Genomic DNA, 14,247 nt, shown 5'->3' with positions numbered 1-14,247 from the left:
AGTGAGATTTTGAGATTAGAACAAAGTTACCGGGGGTCAGATCTGGTGGGTGGTCAACCAATCCTAAATGCAATTACTGAAATTTGGCCATGGCTGACTGAAGCGTTAAAAGATGCGTTGTCTTGATGAAAAAGCACTTTCCAAATTCAGTTGCTGTTTACAATTTCTCCCTTTAACTTATCAAGCAAAGATGCATAATACCCTCCGGCTATTATTCCACCTTTTTGAAGATAGTTAATTTCAAAAAACCGTCGTCATCATTTCCAGCTAATAGAACTACATTGGTTAGGTTTGGAGCAGATTGGCACTTCCTAATCTACTTTTTTGACTTTTTTCAATTTCAGGAGTGGAGATGGATCGATCCAGATTTAATATAGAGCAATAGACTAACGCAAAAAATGAGATGTTGAATTGCATTAATAGGGCCTAGGAAATGTTTATTCGAATGCGAATTTGGTCCAAAATGAGCAAATGTGGTACCCCAACTTTTTAACAACCATCATAGTTTATATCAAAGAAACAGCAATAAAACGAATAATATTTCTTCTATCAATATAAGTATCGTTAGCAGTGAAATTCATAGAAATGATGAACTATGATCTACTTCTACAAATATTTGTATGATTTGAGAAATTATCTGGTCACTTACTTCAACCATGACTGTATGTAGCTTGGCTCGTTTTTTAAACTATTCCGCCGATTAAATTTTTTTTTTTAAGAAAAACTCTTAACATAGCTTTATGCGATGTAACCTAACCACCCAACCGTGACATTTGCTACTCTTCAAAACTTTATTATGGAGTATTTCTGAGTAATGTCAACTTCTGTTACAACATAAATATTTTTTTTTTGTTTCAATTATATCATAGAAATATGTTTTCTTTTTTTATCCAATCATCGAACAATTTTTCGAAGTCGTGTTTCAACTTAGAATGTAATAAATCTAAAGTTACTTTCTGAGCTTCTTAAGTTCATTCTTTCAGGAATAAACTCGTTATCACGAATATGTTCCATCTTTTTCACGCTACTTCCCATTTCCAAAGCAGAAATCAATGAAAAACATATCCATATCTATTTAAAATCAAAAGCTTCTCTGTTAATAAATATGAAATATCAGACTGACGATGCATTTCAATATTCTATTCCATCAAAATAATTGAATAATGTAGCGTTACGTACAGGGTGATTCTGAATTAATGCGACAAAATTCATCTCACTCGTTTTTGAGATATTGCCCTTAAAAGGGGATTTTTTGTCTAAAGTTTCAGTAATGCTAGAATTTGAAATTCTACAATTTTCATGTACACACAAAGGAATTACTACGAGTGTTTTTTCAATATTCCTGTTATATTATACAGGGGTGGGGGTATATTATATACGACACCTATAGTTGATATCAACGATTTGAAGAATCGTTTTCAAATAGCTTGTGACATATTAAGAAATACACCTCAAATCTTTGAACGTGTATCCATAACACGTAGGCTACGTTCATGTTTTGCCAAATCCTGACGATATAAATCCGGCTCACTAAATCAATAAATAAGATAACTAACCAAAAATAAAATTGGAAATAAGATGCAGTATGTTCTTCATTGTTCATCAGTCACTACTTTTTCGATTGATATTTTTTTTGGCTACGTGCAGCATTTATCAAGCCCTTATCTTGTTTAGAATTAGATAAAAAATCATTTCTAAATTTAATGTTATGAAAAATGTAAAAAAATTCCATGTCGACATAACCGTTAGAAGGAAGAATACTCAGTCTGCAGGACTCAATGGTTTTTAGCGCTGACCCCATCACTAAGTTGAACGCTTGATAACTTCAGAAAAAACTGGTTTTATATTAGAATAATTATCGAATAGACGATCTATGGATGTATGGCAGCATGTATAAGGTCTTCAAAAGAGATATCTTTTGTCATGGATAAACAAGATATTTTCTTCAATGGGTTATTGTCGCTGAAGTGAAAATCCTTATCTAAATAGTAGTAAATGTTATCATAAAAAATTTGAAAACCGGTAACTGCACGTCTACATTTGTTTGATTTTTAGCCATCCTCAGATCAGAACTAAATATTTTTTTTCTTTCCTAGCAAGTTTGATCTTGAACGTTTCATAGTTGTAAAGCGTTCAGTAGCGATTGTTTAATTTTTTGAAACAGTCTATTTGATTTTTCTATTGTGGCGCATATATTACCAATAAATAAAGATATAGAGTGGTTTCGAATAATCAAATGTTTCTTGTTGATCTTGGTGTTTCAACTCATTTGGACAATCGCCTTTTATTGAAAATACGATACAAGATCAGGTTAAAATTTGGGAATCTTGTCAAGGGCCGAGATTAATGACAATTATCTAGTTGATACTTATTTGACAATCTCTTGTCATTGTATACCGGCTTTCTCCACCAATTCTTTCAAATTTGGGACAATCCGTGTTGGGACACGGGAGAAACGAATGAAAATCGGTACTGTCCCGGGAAATCTGGGACGGTTCATCACGTTGGTTGTATCACGGCTCCGAATCCGCAGAACCTCTTCATTGTGTTATCAACTTTTTTTGTTTTTAGATTATCTTCAATTATTTCTTTCTGTGTATTAATACAGTTTTTCATTTTGTTTACTGTAGTTATATATGACAACCAAAATAAAAATATATATTTTGACTACATACTTTGGTCTCAATTAGTGGTATTTCGATATATGTTTGAAGGATCCATCCTCTGTAATTGTAAAAACTTTCCCTTAACCTTTCCACAAATTTGTGATGTTTAGTATCCAACTTTCCATTCTAAAATGGTTAGGAATACAAAATAGTCGCCTAAAGTTTTTCAAGAATTGTCGAAATCAGATTAACACTGACCATTTTTAAAGGAAAGAATTTCCGTTGAGTTGATGTAGAATGAACTCTAACTAATGTATCTGAATAGAAGGATTTCTAAATGTATATTTCAACATGGTTCTGGTTTCCCAGAAAAACTATTAAAATTGAATACACTGAATTGGTTGGAATAACTAAACACAACAAGAAATTACTTTATCCAGCATCTGTTCTCTATTTGCTTACAAAATCTTTCTACGAATATAAATTGAACTGTAAGTTTGGTGATTATATAGCGGACTTAATGGCTTAGAATCTAATATTCCCATTTTGTAATTTCCAATTACCATTTGAATGTTACTAGCTCACTACTTGGAACTGGATATTAGATAACAGTTTCCGTTAAATAGAAGTGTTTAATATCATATTCTATGGAAATTTGATTATTAGAGGTAGATGAAATAATATTAGGTTGAGAAACATTTCAATGTAATTCATAGAGCTGAAAAAACTCTGATGTCTCGTTATATACATTGTGAATCAATGGAAACCTTCAAAAATTTATGATATTAGGTACCTATCTATTCCAATTTGCTGCATTTCAACAAGATAATTGCGAAAGTAAAAAGTAATAACGAAAAGAAAGTGAAATATTATCAATAAAAATTATTGATCATAATAGGAGATCATAATAACAACCAATTAAGATTGCAGGAAGCTGGAGAAAAAACTGAGCTAACTAGAAGCAAAACAAGGAAGTTGTTAAGCTAAAGACCTTAAAGCTGCATTCATGAAAGGTTATTGTAGAGGGTGTTTTATAAGTAATGTCGGTTTTCATATGTGAAAATTGCTATGCCTCAATTTACACATGTCATAAATTATCAACATTAGCCTTTAATTCTTATAATATGTAAATAGTATTGAGTATACTAAATATGATGGGTATTGCTAAGACATTATTCGTAACAGAAGTTCAAAGCAGTCGTAGCGGCTAAGAAAATATGTGAAATAGGAGAGGAATATACAGTTAAGTTGGATTTAATAAGCTCTTACGTTCGCTCCCGCGCAAATGCTCTTGTTGGCATTACTTTCGGAACGCGAGCGCGAGCCTCTGTAACAGACGAATTAACCGAAAGCGAAAGATGGAATAGAAGTGTATACATAGCTTCTAACCCTGCCAAAAGATGGTGATTTTATTAGACTTATTGTCACTGATAAAAAATGGATTTATATAAACAACACAAACATGAAAAATGAGTGGTTAGACAAAGGAAAATTACCAGAAACCGTCGTAAAAGGAGGTCGCTCTTATTTGAGGCTTAAGCCCCACGTTACAAAAGGTTTCACGCGCGCCCGTTATGAGGTTTTTCAGCCAATTTTTTCGTTTGGAAAAACCGGCTGGCATTTTCATAGCCGACCTGCGCTGACCTTAAGAAGTGGCGTTTGGTGATGTACTAAGTTGGTGCCGCCAGTTTTCAAGCTGAAATGGCGCGCACCTTATCGACCCTGTTTTTTGTATCCAGCTGCGGGACTAAAAAGAGATGTCGAAAATGTTATGCGTAAACTATTTGCATCTTAGCCCAAGAATGGTTTTAACAAGATGTCAAAGAGGCTTGCTAAGCGTTATGTTTAAACTATAGAAAACCATTGGTTATACTTCGAATATTAAGGCTTCCTTTTTGTATAATTAGTTAATATACAAAATGAACAATGGAAATCGACATTCCTTATTCTGGACACCCTCTATATTTATTAAAAAGTATTAGTTTCTATATGAGCAACTTTCCTTTACATTCAAGTATCTACATTTTCACAATATACTTTTTCCAACACCATCAGCCAATACCAAAAATTTTATTTTCTATTCTTTTTAGAATTGTGAATCATGTTTGGTTTCTAGACGTTTTTCTACTTATTCATATATAGTGTAATACAGACGATAGCTATCAAAAAACTAATTTTTCCAAAATATGTTTTAGAAAACCGCATAAAATCATTGCGAATAATTTATAATCAAAAACATATATTTAACAAAAAGAAAGACAATCATTAAACCAACCAACCTACATAGGTAAATCTCCTAAAATATTTTCATATTATATAAATCAGGAAAATGAATTTCATTTTATTTAGTACATTCAAACGAAAGCTAGTTTTATAAAAACAGTTTCCACTTTTAATTTAATTGAGTTATACGTGTATATAATATAGCAGTAATTTTTTTGATTTAATTGAGTCGAAACCTTGTAAGAAGTATGTTTGTCTCTTTTACCCTAACATACCACAACGATTTCCAGCATTCTGTGTTAGCTAGTTCAACCTATTGTTGTAGTAATTATCAAATTTAATATCCACATAACTTGCACTAAATATGAAGTACGCTACTGATTTCACCAAGCGCCACGAACAACTAAAACATGAAGTCAAAACTTTTTCCTCCGAAGACTGAAGGAAAGACGATTTGGGAAAATGTTTAGTATCAATCTTAAAAGTATCGTTAGACTACTTCTGTAAAGTATTTATAAATCTTCCTGCTCTTAGGAAGTTATAACGACTGAAAATATTCTGCTTTAGAGAGATTAAGAAAACTTTTTACTCAGAGAAAAATTATATGAAAAACTGTTCAGAGAAATTAATCTGATTTTATCACGATATAAATCGTAAGGCAGGGAATTTTTGAAATTTCCGCTCAATTTTGAGTTATTTGTGTGTAATATTTTTAAACGGGATTACTTATATATAATACAAGGTGTCCAAATATGACTGCAGTTTTCTCAACAAATTACGGATAATGCATCAGTTTCATCACAAGCTATTGTTTTTAATCTTATGATGAATACTTCATATTATCAGAAATCTGTTAATCAAACGCCAAGCAATACTTTTTTCTGTGCAGTATTTGGGTGTTTTTCACTGAACAAAACAATAATCGTATTAATCGATTAACTTTTACCTCTAATGTTAACATTTTATTTAAAACAGTTCAAGTTTCACAAAGTGGTGTTTGACAGTTCATTGTAACATATTAATATTGTTAAGGACAAAAAATTTCCATCTTTCCTTGCCAGTCCTTGTTACAAATATTTGTGTTTGTTTTGTGAAGCAATATAAAAATTGAAAATAATGTCTAGTTAAACGATGATTTTTCAAGTTTGATATAGGGATATAAACTCACGAGGATGGTCTCAGGAGTACCTAGCCCAACAAAGAAAACACTAAAATTTTGGAAAAAATATATTTATTTTTCAGCTTTCAGCTTCATACACTTTTCCCAGTGATGTTCGATATCCCTTTTAGAATAAGAATCGTCAAACTCTTCAAAGCAGATATTAACTGCCTGCATCACATCTTCTTTGTTGAAAAATCTTTGACCGGCGAGACATTTTTCCAAATCTGGGAACAGAAAATAATCCGAGGGAGCTAAATCTATAGAATAGGGTTTATGAGGGAACAATCCAAACTTGAATTCAATCATTTTGGTCATTACATTACAATAACGGATGTGTAAGCTGGAGCATTGCCAAATGCGGCCGTTTTTGCTTGATTTTCACATAATACTTGTTGTTGACAGTTTTTCCTTTTTCAAGATAGTGAATAAAAATTATCCCAAAAAACCGACGCCATGACCTTGTCTGCAGAAGGAACAGTTTTTGCCTTCTTGGGAGTCGGTTCTCCCTTTTCAATACATCGTTTTGATTTTACGTTTTTTTCGCGTTTGGATGTGTGTGGATGTGATGGACCAACGTTTCATCAATAGCGCGAAAATTCGGCTCTATTTCTGTGAAATAAAGCGGATACCCATTAACTATGATATTTTATTTAATCTTTTTTATATGTTACCTATACCTACAGAAATTGAATCAGAATACGTAACATTAATACCTAATTCAAAATTTTTACTTAAATCAAATAATGTCATTAAACCTCTAAATGACATTTGTACTCGCGGCAATATATTTCAATGTCCTAACCATTTGCAAGACAATAATAATTATGGATGCGAAGAGAACATATTGCTAGCAGGAAATTCTACATATTGTCAATATACAAAAATTGAAATAATTAAGAATCACATTGAAATTATTCCGGAGATAAATCAATTTTTGGCAATATTTCCCGTAGAAGAAAAATTAATCATAAAATGTAAGCAAGAAACTGAAGTGAGAACTCTTAAAGGCATTTATTTAATAGAAAATTCAGCATGTAAAATTATATTTAGGAACCAAGAGTTAATATTTCAACAAAAAACGTTTGGACAACCTTTTGTAATAAATGAATTAAATTTGAAATTAAATCAATTACACGTTTCTCCAATGAGGATTGATTTAAAAAAATTAAAATTAAAGGATATTCCAAATCAACTGGTAACGCCAATATTCACGGATAACACTAATTTTCACATTCCCAGTATTTGGACTATTCTTCTTTATATAGCATTGATATTGGCCTTCTTGTGGATTTTGTATAAGAGGAAACATTCAGGAAGGACAAGTAAGAATCACCCGCAGGCAACAGAAGATGGGATCCAGCTTCCAGGAGAAGCTTCCTTCTAAAGGGGGAGGTGTCACCTACGCCATTGCCCTTAGGTGGACAGTATATTGTGCTGATTAAGAACTTATTTTATTGTAGAATTGCTTAGCTTGTGTTTACCAAAAGATTATTTAATTCACGTTTGTAATAAAAAATATCAGTCTTGTAATTGAAGTTGTTGGTAGAATTTATGTTAGAAATAAAGTTAGTTTTTAAAAACACGGTTCCAGTAAATTAAAAGTTAAGTGGCGCAGTCAGTAGGATAGTCAATCGGAAGTTAAAGCATATAACATTCGGTTCGTTATATATATATATATATATATATATATATATATATATATATATATATATATATATATATATATATCTGGATACTGCAGATGGATAGGAAGGAGGGGTCTCATTATTACCTACCTGCTTGGTGATACTTGAACAGTTTTTAAAACCAAATCGGCAAATGTTGGGAAGCTTAAAGCACGAATAACAAATAGATTAAATTCACCCCAGGCGTTTAAGATATTGTTAATAATCAATAGACAACATTTCGAACATTTCCTTGGTTAAAATAATAAAACTCTATTTTCTGGTTAGTTACTTTTATAAATTATTAACATTTTATTGTGCTGCAATTGATAAAGAACACAAATTTTAAATTTGACAATTTTTTACAACATTTCACACAATATAACAAAAGCCATAAAATTATCGTATATAATTCTCAAATTATTATTCAATTTTATATTGGAATTAAACTCTTTAGGAGTTTTTCTATATTAAGTTATTGAAAATTAATAAAGAACATTGAATCTGCAAAGAAAAATATGAACTCGGACTTTCGTGAGAGTTACCAACTCGAAGGCAAAATATTTATCTTGTCGAATAAGCTGGCGTTTAACATAAATTTTAAAAGCTTTTACTCATAATTTGTTCGCTCTTAACTACGTCACACTCCCGATCAAAGTTTCAGAAAGTTCAAATGCTCGTTTTCCCAAGAGAATATTCTTGGTTTATACATAGAATGATGCTGCAGTAATTGCACTGGATTTAATGGGTGAGGTTAACGTAATAGAAGTAATTATGTTGATAAAGTTCCAAGAGATTTTTTTTATTTTCCACTTAGGGGTATGAATAATGAAATTTAGCATGAAATACAGAGAACGGGCATCAAGTTCACTTGTAAATTGAAGTTTGGAAACAATTTTGATCGTTTATAATACATTTTATTCCAAAAAATTTGTCAAATTAATTTTTATTTAATACTTTCCAAACAACGTTTGTTTTCCATCCCAGAAAAAAAACTTTTCATGAGATTCTCTGAGACGTTTGGAGTATTCTTTTCTATCCAATCTTATCTTTGCATCCTTTTAAAACCACACAGCATTTTATTTTAAGTACATGTGTTCCTTGCTGAAGATGATCGTTTTTTCATAATAATTTTTTACCTATCTAAATTTGCTTGAGATGTTCTGGATCATTAAAAGTAACGTTGCTTTTTTGATTGTCAGCTCTTTTCTATTGAGTAAAGAAGGAACGCTTCCTATCAATTATCCCTATCAATATATTTATCGAGAACCATATGATCTACGATTTTGAACTTTGGCAGTTATGAAGCAGTTATTGTGACATAATTCAAAGAGGACTCAACTACACAAGGTGTTGTTGATCGGTGGGACCTTCACTAGAAAAAAACCTCAATCCATCAAACTAGACGGGTAAGTCATTGAGATGAAAGCAGAGGGAAAATATCTGGGACTCGCACTAGATAATAAAATCCTCTAGAGCAAACACGAAAGGGATACAACCACTAAAGCCACGAAAGCCTTTATGGTGTGCAAATGAATTGGGGCTACAACCAAAACATAACATAACAAAGTTATCGTGAAGTGGCAAATCTGTTTGGCGTATACCACACAACCAAACAACACGACACCTTCAGAATGCTGGTCTACACAGCAGAAGGTACCTTTGCTAACCAGGCAGTATCGTGTTGCTAGACTAAGATTTGCAAGGCAACATTTAGATTGGAATTTGGAAAATTGGCGCCAAGTTTTATTCACTGATGCGACAAGAATCAGTCTAAGAAGTCCACATCGACGTAATCAAATTCGAAACGGCGAGGATGAAGATTTGCGCAATCTTGTATTATTCCCAGGGAGCCGTTCCAAGGAAGGTCTATCATGTTTTAAGGAGGAATTTGTTTTGATGCCCGTACAGAATTAGTGTCTCTTCCTAAACCCGCCCATAACGCAACAAGATACATAACTGACATTTTTGAAAATCACGTCGCTCCGTTTGGGCCATTTGTTTCGGTTTGATATGCTAGATTACACGTTGCGGCGGATGTTCTGAATTACCTAAACGAAGTGGGAATTCATACCATGGATTGGTAACAAAGAAGTCCAGAATCCTATCGAGCATGTCTGGGACATTTTAAAACGCCGCTGTCGTCGTCCAAATCCACCGCCTCAAAATTTAAATGCGCTTGAGCAAGTGCCATTAGAGGAATGGGAGAATATACCTCAAGAAGTGATACAGCACCTAATCGAAAGCATCCCCAGGAGAATGTGAGCAACAATTACATCCAGAAGCAGACATACACGCTATACAAACATTATTGTTTAGAATGCAAGTTTCATTTTTAAGAAAATTTGGTTTTATTGTAATGTTTTTATTTTAATTTTTTTACTCGGTGAAGGTCGATTTAGATTCGGATCTTAGATTAAATAGTTATATAATCATATCACGTTTTTGCTGTTCAATTTATTAAGATTTATATATCATAAGTATAAACAAACTATGAACTATGTTGATTGAAAAATATTTTCTTAAAAAAATCTTAATTTACCTCAACTTCTAGTTGGAATCCATGCAACGCTTGAACGGGAGTAGGATGCAAGAAAGTACCATAAGGAGAAGACGAAAACTCCACAAGCAGTTCATGTCCACTGGACACAGCTGGCGGTACTTCTTCGCCACCTCCACAAAACTTCAAAATCACAGGATCTCTCGTAGTGTAACCGTCATAAATTGTAACGTAATCTTGAACGTCGTTACAGGCGTCCCATACTTTAATTTCGCTTGGTGTTGCCGTACCAAATAAAGCTGATTGGCTACGTATGGATACGAGCTGACCTTTTGGTTGACGAACGGTGATTAAGGCGTGTTTTCCTGCAACGAATAGATTATGATGGTACTATAAAATATTCATATAGTAATAGTGATGTAAATATAATGTAGTAAAATGTAATGTGAACGGATTAATTGTGTTTGGTAGCGTTCTCCATTGATGGTTTCACCCGGATTTAGCAGCTAATAATACAGCACACCCTTCTGATCCCACCAAATAGAGATCATTACCTTCACGCCATGGATATTCGGCTTTGCCGTTGAATTGGTTGGTTGTCGTAATCGATCTATTTTTCATCACCAGTAACAATCCGATGTAAAAATGGCTTCCTTGTGTGGCGTTCCAGCAGCATTTTGGACATGCAAAACCGCCTTTCAACGTCTCTCGGCTTGAGTTAATGTGAAACCCAATTTTCTTGCTTTTCAATATATCCAGCTGCTTTTAAACGTTTTGAAATGGCTGCTTGAGTGATACCCAAAGATACTGCGAGCTCTCCTTGTGTTTGGTAACAATCTTCATTGAGTAATGCTGCCAGTTCTTCATCTTCAAATTTTTTTGGTTGCCCAGGACGTTCACCGTCTTCCAAACCAATATCGCCACTTTTAAATCGTGCAAATCACTTTTGGCATGTTCGCTCAACTAGAGCATGTTCACCATAAACTTCCAACAAAATACGATGACTTACGGCAACATTTTTCTTCATATTGAAGTAATGAAGAAGAACTTATTTTTGTTAACGCATATACTGAAAAGACGTACAATGACAATAGCTTTCCAACGCAGGTTCGGAATATTGGAACGATGTAATATTATACAAGTTACGCCATCTCTTATCAAACCGCACAAATTAAGTTATAGACAATAATTGTTTTACAAAATTCAATCCTACTGTCGAAATCTGTCTGTCGAGTAATTTGATGTAGTCCTTTACTCATCGTTTTTTACAATGATTTTCTGAGAAGTTTCTGACCTATCAAAGATATGTCACGTTTTTTTATCCAAATATGTTTTTATTTTCCAATATAGTCTTGTTTTGAGTTTATACAAATAGTCCACTGATTTTGCCTTTCAAGGCAAATATTTAATGAAACCTTAAACTCAATTTTTTTCATTTTTAAAAAAATCATCACAACCACTCACTTATACGAAACTAAGCTTCCAAAGTGGCCGAAATTCCAGTGAAAATATTTCAAGATATGCGCATATATATTTACTGACTTATGTTTATAAGTGCTGACATCTTCAGAATGGGGTGATTCAGACAATTCAGACAATTTCAACATATTGCATGCTTTTGTGGAAATCTCTAGTAGTTGAAGTATCAAAGTCCTCTTTGACTTAGTTCAACCACTCTATATCATTTTTTCATTCTAATACATTCACAAACTCGTTACTAATTCCAAAGTTTCACAAAGTTGCACAGATGTGACTTATTTGCAGTATAATGACGATCAATTCATCTAGATACTGTACATGACATTTTGACATTGAAAAAGTTTTGTAGTTATCACCTGATTTAATCAAACTCTATATATCTTCCTAATATTAGTAAAGTCATATCAAGTTTGCTATTATTCAAACCCAATTTTGGCTCCACTCAAAACTTTTCAACGTCACCTAGCTGATTTTATTTATAATCCCTAGTTCGGTTCACCATTGTGCATTATTAATGTCGTCGAAAACCAAAGAAAAATCATTTTTATTTCTCTTTTCCACCCCCTATTTCGATTCAGATAACTTCGTTGAATCTTTATAACAACAAGCAGGCACACCGAACGAAGAAAAAGAGAAATAAAGGAAAAAATTCTCCAATTTGTGTATCTACTTATTTCGAACTGGGCCACAAACTTCGAAACTCTCAACTTCCAAAATGAAAGTTAGGAACGTTGTTGTCTTATAAGGGGAAGCAGGTGGATGGAACGATATTTTGTATCCTTGACGTACAGAAAAAGACGTTCTCGAATCTCGCAGTAAAAACTGACAATGTTTTTTATGCTCTTAATTTCGCTGTTTAAGTATGAAGTTAATTTAACAAAGATACTACACAAAATTTTTATTATATTTGGTGTGAATTAAAATTTAGAATATAGTCACGCACTCTGACGATATTTAAGTACGCAATAACAACAATAAAAGAAGAAAGGCTAGATTGAAGATATGAAGCGAAACAAGAAAAAGCTATAGAAGTGTAGAAGTAGAAGTGATTAGGTAATTGAGATAGACAAGGGATCAGGAAAAAATCAGTAACAGTTTCAACAATTCAACTATTCCTTTTTTATCTAAATGTTATTCATCACCTTTTTGATGCTTTTTGCAAAATGAATTATGGTTCAAAAATTGAGACAAATTTATTGTATAATTAATCAACCTGAAAATCGAAAATATTCTAAATATTCTAAATAAAAAAAAGCTAGAATATTTACATATATAATTTTTTACGAGTTTTCTTCCGTAATGCGTGAACAGTGTTATTGGCCCTAGTCTTAGGGTCAAGGATGATGAAGAGGTAGCACAATAATCAAAGTTTGATGACTACTTAAAGTTAGTGTATACACAACATAACAATATAGATCTGGTCCTTGACCCGAGAAAGAGTGTCCTTAATAGTTCGATCCAACATCTTGCTTGGATTCGTGTAAATAATTAACAGGAAACAGTGTGGAAAATAGAAGGATGTATGTTGGTTTTTCCTAGAACGTGCTACCAGGTATATATATAGAAGAAGGAAATGCCAGAGTAGCTCTTGATAATGTCCGCTGGGTTTGTCGGCTTGGAGACCTCCTATGACCAACATCTATCGAATGAAAATTGGTGCATGCCTTATGACGGATTTTGCTAAGTGATTGAACGAAGAGAAAAACTTTCATCATCAGCTACCAGTAGCAGCTCAAAATCCAGAACAGCGGTCTGTCGATAACCAACCACAGCGTTCTTGCAGAAGACGAAGCAACAGCACAATCACAACAGCAGCAGCAAGATTTTCGGTGTTCATAGTGACTAGTTCGATTCGTACTACGTTATCAAGCAGAGTCATCGTGAACACACACACTCATTTACAAATACACACATATACACACGCTTGCACACGTATACATAAACAATTTCGTGACTTTATCACTGGAAGAGGGGCCCTCGTATTCAAAAATACGTAATACAGGTGCAATTTCATTTACATTTTCCATCTTTCGACTGTTTCCTCGAACAAATTACCTTCTTTTGGAAATTCCAAATTACCCTTTTTTATAACAAGCTATACTGGTGATCTAAACACAGATAATGTTACAAAAATATGATGTTATCGTATTACTATGGATCTTTAATAAGTTTGTTAAATCACAAAGATAAAATCTGTAAATTGGATACGATAAAAACTCAAAATTGATTCTTTATTTTATTCCGCGTTACGAATCAAAAAAAAAATATATATATATAAAATACATTGTTTTAACATTAATGTAATAAATACTCACCTGGTGGTATCTCGTGCTGTCTGACGGCGTAGTAGCAAGTCAAATTACGGGGGTATATTCCCGGAAAGTTGGGAGACTGAAGACGGCAGTGTTTCCTATCACAGTCGCTGAAAATTCGAGAGCAATATGTTCCCGATATTAAATCACCTAAATAGTATTCCGGCTCTGGATCCGTTGCAGTACTAGGTTCGGTAATATTGAATATTGAAGGAGGTTGACCTAGAAATACGATGGCTTCATATTAAAATGATATTTGCATTATGATATTTTTCAATTAATTTGCGAGTAAAATGATACA

General features: G+C 33.0%; 1 protein-coding gene across 1 annotated transcript in view; it reads right to left on the bottom strand.

Annotated features, from left to right (window-relative positions):
• The window catches only part of LOC130450988 (uncharacterized), a 118,142-nt gene that overhangs the window by 43,689 nt on the left and 60,206 nt on the right, over positions 1-14,247 (bottom strand). The window contains exons 5-6 of the mRNA XM_056789765.1: positions 13,950-14,168; positions 10,198-10,520 (exon numbers count right to left, since the gene is read on the bottom strand). Of these exons, the coding sequence (XP_056645743.1) occupies positions 10,198-10,520; positions 13,950-14,168 (542 nt within the window). The remainder of the gene's footprint in view (positions 1-10,197; positions 10,521-13,949; positions 14,169-14,247) is intronic.

Source organism: Diorhabda sublineata, chromosome 1 (genome assembly GCF_026230105.1).
Source record: "Diorhabda sublineata isolate icDioSubl1.1 chromosome 1, icDioSubl1.1, whole genome shotgun sequence".
Lineage (NCBI taxonomy): Eukaryota > Metazoa > Arthropoda > Insecta > Coleoptera > Chrysomelidae > Diorhabda > Diorhabda sublineata.
This window is presented reverse-complemented; position numbering and strand designations above follow the sequence as displayed.